This window comes from Thermothielavioides terrestris, chromosome 2 (genome assembly GCF_000226115.1).
Source record: "Thermothielavioides terrestris NRRL 8126 chromosome 2, complete sequence".
Taxonomy (NCBI): Eukaryota; Fungi; Ascomycota; class Sordariomycetes; order Sordariales; family Chaetomiaceae; genus Thermothielavioides; species Thermothielavioides terrestris.
In genome coordinates this window covers 104,812-110,401 of record NC_016458.1, presented here as the reverse complement: position 1 = coordinate 110,401, position 5,590 = coordinate 104,812, and the positions used below count along the sequence as shown (strand labels likewise).

The 5,590-nt window shown below is 34.0% G+C and overlaps 1 protein-coding gene across 1 annotated transcript; it reads left to right on the top strand.

Annotated features, from left to right (window-relative positions):
* Positions 1-3,111: 3,111 nt before the first annotated feature.
* Positions 3,112-3,420, top strand: THITE_2046164 (uncharacterized protein; the record flags this gene model as incomplete). The annotated part of the gene is made up of 2 exons (XM_003651128.1): positions 3,112-3,217; positions 3,239-3,420. Coding segments are annotated over 2 exons (288 nt in total), but the record flags the coding sequence as incomplete, so codon positions are not given.
* Positions 3,421-5,590: the final 2,170 nt, after the last annotated feature.

Below are 5,590 nucleotides of genomic sequence, written 5' to 3'. Positions count from 1 at the left end.
CAACGCTTTTAGTCTTATAGTATATAGAACTTAGTACAATAAATAAAAGTATAGTCGTTTCCTACTTTATATATCTAGTTTAAGAAAGGTCATTATAATAAGTATCTCGCCCTAATCGACTCTAGTTTAGAGTATAACTATATCTCGATAAACGTTGTTAAGAAGTATATACTACTATACTAGCCTACTAAGGTCGTTTCAAAGGGCCTTTATAGCTTGGCACTATTCTTCGGAGAGACCTAGGTCACTTTTTATCTAGGCGGAGTTAGCATTAACCTTTACTTCTTTATAACTAAGGACATTGTTAATAGGTATAAAGTAATCTTTAGTATACTATTCATCAAGGATACTGCTCTAACCTTCAATTATTATAATAGCAATTTAATTATTGCTAATCTGCTTATAGAAGGAAAGATAGTCTAGGCGTATATCGTCTCTAAGAAGATTGCTTAGTAGAACCGCCTACTATCTTTAATATAACTAGCTATTTAGAAGTAATTCTAGGGATTAACAAAGAGTCTTAAAAGAATCCCTAACTAGGTAGAGATAGAGGAAGGCGAGACTACTCTTAGTTTCTTTAACGATAGTATAGGTAAAGTAGTTTTTTATTTTATTTTATAGAAGTCCTATATACTGCTCTTTAATACTCTTTTTCACGTTGTATATTCTTATTCTTTATCTTCTTTGTCTAGATAGACGAAGATCGAATTGTTATCCTATTCAAAAGGGAAGAGGGGGACCCTAGTTAGAAACCCCTTTTCTAACTAGAGGCTAAGGCAGGGATTCGAGTATAAGGTCAGATATACTTTAAAGACGTTTACGTTTTAGAAGAATATTATAAATAAGGTTCGACTAGTCGATTTAATATTATTAGATAGCTCTATATTAGAGGGAGATCTATTATAGTAAGAAAAGTAGCTTATAAAGGCTAAGGTAAAGATATAGTTTAAAAAGAAATAAAATAATTTTATAGTCCTCTATTTCTTAGATCTTAGGCTAGGCTCGAGGCTTACTAAGGAGCGCCTTTAAACGATATTCGCTATTATAGATAGGTTCCTTAATAAGCTAGAAAAGGAGATATTCGCTAAGATTTTATAAAACTAGGAAGCTACGTTTATATAGAATTTCACTGAGTATAGGCGTATCTATAAAGATATTGTCCTACCCTAGTACATTAAGACTATTCTATATAAGGCCTAGTAGAGCAAGTCTATTTCGATTCTAAAGCTATTAATATAGAAGGTTATTGATCTACTTAGAGAGAGGTAGATATATAGGATTATTGAGTATAGCTATACAAGCTACTATAATAACTAGTTCCTTATTTTTAAAAAAAATAGTAGATTATAGCTTATTAATGATACTTAAAAGGCTAATGCTATAATGATCTATAACGCTTTCGTCCTACCTACTATAGAGGAATTTAGTAAGGACTTTAGTAGCTATAAGCTAATGTCTCTCCTAGATCTCTTCTCTAGTTACAACTAGGTTAATCTCGATAAGCAGAGCTATAATTTAACGACCTTTTTAACACTAATTAGTCTCTTCTATATATATACGCTGCCGATAGGGGGTATAAATTCCATTGCTTAGTTCTAGTAGGCTATAACAACGATCTTTAGTGACTTTATCCCAAATGTCTATTAAGTCTACCTATACAATATTGTAGTAAAAGGTCCTCGATCTAATTATAATGGCCGTTTAGATAGAGGGGGACGTTGCGAATTTGTTGTCGAGTATCTTAAGAATATCGATATAATGTTACTAAATATAGAGCTAGTAGGTACGACTATCGCTATAGTGAAGTCGAAATAGGCGTAGTCGAAAGCGGTCCTATTTAGTTATCTTTATATATTTGATAGGCGCCTTTTTAAGGAAACGAAGGTGATTAAGATAAAGGAATAGAAGACCTATTCTAACGTTAAAGAGGTATATACCTTTGTTGGAATAGTCGGATACTACTAGATCTAGATTAAAAGCTTTATAATTATCGTAATTCCTCTTTATACCCTAATAAAGAAGGATACTAAGTGGACTTAGGGGCCTATTGAGTAGAAGGCAATGGACGAGGTAAAGGAGAAAATCACTACTACTCTAGTCTTTACAACGCTTATCTATAGCGATCTACAATATAGTATAATCTTCTTAGTTTACAACGCTAGTATCCTTAGCTAGAGAGGTATACTTAAGTAGGTCGGTCTTAATAGTAAGAGATACCTATATAGGTTCGAGAGTAGTATCTAGTTAAAGATAGAGAAGCAGTATAATACTATAAAGAGGGAACTAAGGGGGCTACTCTTCCTTTTAAAGCGTTTTTACTACTATCTTTTTAATATACATTTTACTATAGAGACCAATGTTCTAGTTCTAGTCTATTAGCTCAATAGTACTATAAACGATGTTCTAGGTACTTTTATAATACACTAGATTACCTAGATCCGCCTATTCGACTTCGAAGTCAAGTATATCCTAGGTCCTAAGAACGTTGTAGCTAATACGTTGTCCTATAAGCTGCCTAGGCCCTCTAACTATATAGAGAAGGAGTTAGAGGAGAATATCGACGACTAGGTCGACGTTTAAATCTTTGTTAGCTATATAGGCGAAGGGACTTTGTATCTAAAGGGGAAGCTAGAACCTATCTACCTTCGAGAAGATTACTCTTAGCGTTCCTAGGATATTGTCTACTTCTTATCGACGATAGAAGCTCCACTTGGCTATAGTCTATACTAGAAGCGACATTAGCTTAAAAGGGAAGCGTTAAAGTACTTTGTCGAGGATCGTTACCTTTTCCTCCAAAGTATAAATTATATATAGTATTATAGGCGTATTGTTGATACCTCTAAGGAGAGACGTTTAATCTTCGACTAGTATTACAATAAGGTTGGCTATTATAGAAGGGAGCCAATATATCGATAAGTAATAAACTACTACTACTAGTATAGTATATATAAAGATATAGTAAACTAGATTTGGGTTTACACCCTATATCAAGTGTACAATGCTTAGAGGTTTAAAGAAGTAGTAGGTTAAATAGCGCCTTCGCCTTTTCCTTTTACTAAATGGCACCTCGATATCTAATATATACCGTCTAGCTATAAAGAGAAGAAATGTTTCTTTGTCGAGGCTTATAACGATCTTATAGGATATATTAAGGCTAAGATCCTATTAAATAAGTCCTCTAAGTCTGTTAAGTCCTTTATTTTACAATATATCCTTTGTTGCTAGGGTTACCTTATAGTTGTAGTTATCGACGGAGGCTCTAAGTTCAAAGGCGAAGTTAAAGAGATCCTTTGTAAGCTAGGTATTAAGAGAGTTATTATCTCGCTATATAATTTCTATATAAACAGTGTAAATGAGGCTAGCTATATCCCGATTACCACCTCGTTTACAAAGATGACTAATAGTATAGGAAAGAGGTAGAGGGAGCTCCTTCTATATATCTTGTATATAGATTGTATAACTATTAAGGGCTTTTATAGAATATCTCTCTTCTTTCTTGCCTACAATTATAAGCCTATTAGTCTAGTCGAGTTTAATGTTCCTATATAGCGAATTCTTGCCTAGGACTCTGTCTATACCTAGTTAGAGAGAGAAGATTCTATAAAGGTCTATACGAAGCTCATTGTCCTTTATACCTATATCCTCTAGAAAGTAGAGTATAATTATAAGATTGTCGCTAAATAGGTTGCTATAGCCTATAAAAAGATAGCTAAACGCTATAATAAAGCTTATAAATGTAAATTTCGCTTTAAAAATATAGTTATATCTATTAGTAATCTCGTCCTCGTCTATAACAATATACGCTAGCTAGATATAAGCTTAGTTTAGAAGCTAGAGTACCGCTAGTTTAGCCTATTCTATATTCGAATAATTAAAGATCGAAATATTTACTTCCTAGAAACTCTAGACGGTATACTTATTTAGACGCTATATCCTCTAAACTATATAAAGAAATTCTTTAAGTTGGATAATGTCTAGTTAGAAGTGGATAGACCGACCCTATTCTATTACAAAGAGGAGCGCTATAACAGTAGGTACTACGACGAGGTTAGCGATAAGGGTTATAGCGACAAGGAGCAAGGTTCTATAAATATATATCACTTGACGCTTGCCAACGATAGCGAAGGGGAATATAGCATTGCCAATAGTATTAGCCTTAACTAGGTAGAAGGGGACTATACCTATATCTTTACTAGCCTAGGTAGCTACGTTAGTCACCTAAATATGCTTCTTTACAATAGTATTGTAGTTCTAAATTATAATAAGGTCCATAGTATAAGCGATTACGACGATAGGACGTTAAAAGAGGATAGTATAGAGGACGCTACGATTATAGTTGAGAAGGAGGTCCTTAAGGAAGAAACCCTTAGTCGTACTATAGCGCTTTAGGCTAGTAGGACTTACTTAGCTACAAAGGGGGTAAAGAAAGAACAACCTTGTTAGAAGCTTACTATTAAAATCCTTTATAGAAAACTACCTAGTTTTTAACATTGGCCCTCTAGATATATAGGGATATATGTTCTAGAAAGGGGGGAGGGCGTAGAAGTTGTTGTCTCTAATAGTTTTATCGGCGTTTAGCTATATTTCCTTCCTAATATCTATTGTTATATTAGCCTCCTACTCGCTAATAATATCTCTATTAGCTATATCTCACTTAGTCTTCGTCTATCTACTGTCCTTCGCTTGTTTTTAGCCTTTAAGACCTTATTCTTTTTTGCTAGTATCTAAGTTTTCTTCCTAAGGGGTAACCCTACTCTTAGGATTCTTATAGTCATTTATACCTTTTTCTTTTTATTTTTGTCCTCTAGATAGATAGTTTCTATTGTATAAGACTAAGTTTCTTAGAACTAAAGTCAAGGCTAAGAAAAATCTATAATTAGAGTATATAGTCTCTTAATTTACTATCTATAGGCTAAGCTTCTAGACTATGTCCTACCCCCTACCTATCCTTGTCTATTGTCTCTGTCCCTTAGTGGTATAAGCTTTTATAGTTGACCTAGTATCGTATTATCTACTCCTTGATAATATCCTTTAGTGAGATAAACTACTTTTAGCCTACTTCTTCTAAGTATAGCTTCAACCTAGGATCATTCCTTAGATCGTATAGGAGATAGCCCTATAAGATCAAGTCCTAAGCTAGGTACTTTTAATTATTCCTATAGATGTAAGTCTAGGTATATTCCTTCTTCGATTAGATATAGTTACTATATTTGTTAGTAAAGAGAGGAGTAAGAGAAGCGTAGTTATTAAAGGGCTAAGTTACGTAGATATCTTCGTCTTCGTTAAAAGGAGTTGTTAAACGTCGGTATAATAGTTTATAGCTTTAGTAAGGGACTTTGTTGCTATAGGAGTATTAGCCTTCCTTTGCCTAGAGGGCGAGTATAAAAGGGAAGTGTAGTACTTACTTACGACCCTATATCTAGATTAAGAGAGCCGAAGCTCAGTTTAGGCGTATAGTGTAACGTGCTAGCCTTATAGCGTCTACAGATAAGCGTACGATGTTCTATTCAACTACCTTAAGGAGAGAAAAGGAGAAGTATAGGCTATAGTTCTCGCGCGTAGAGTTTTTAGAGGCTCGTATATAGGGGGC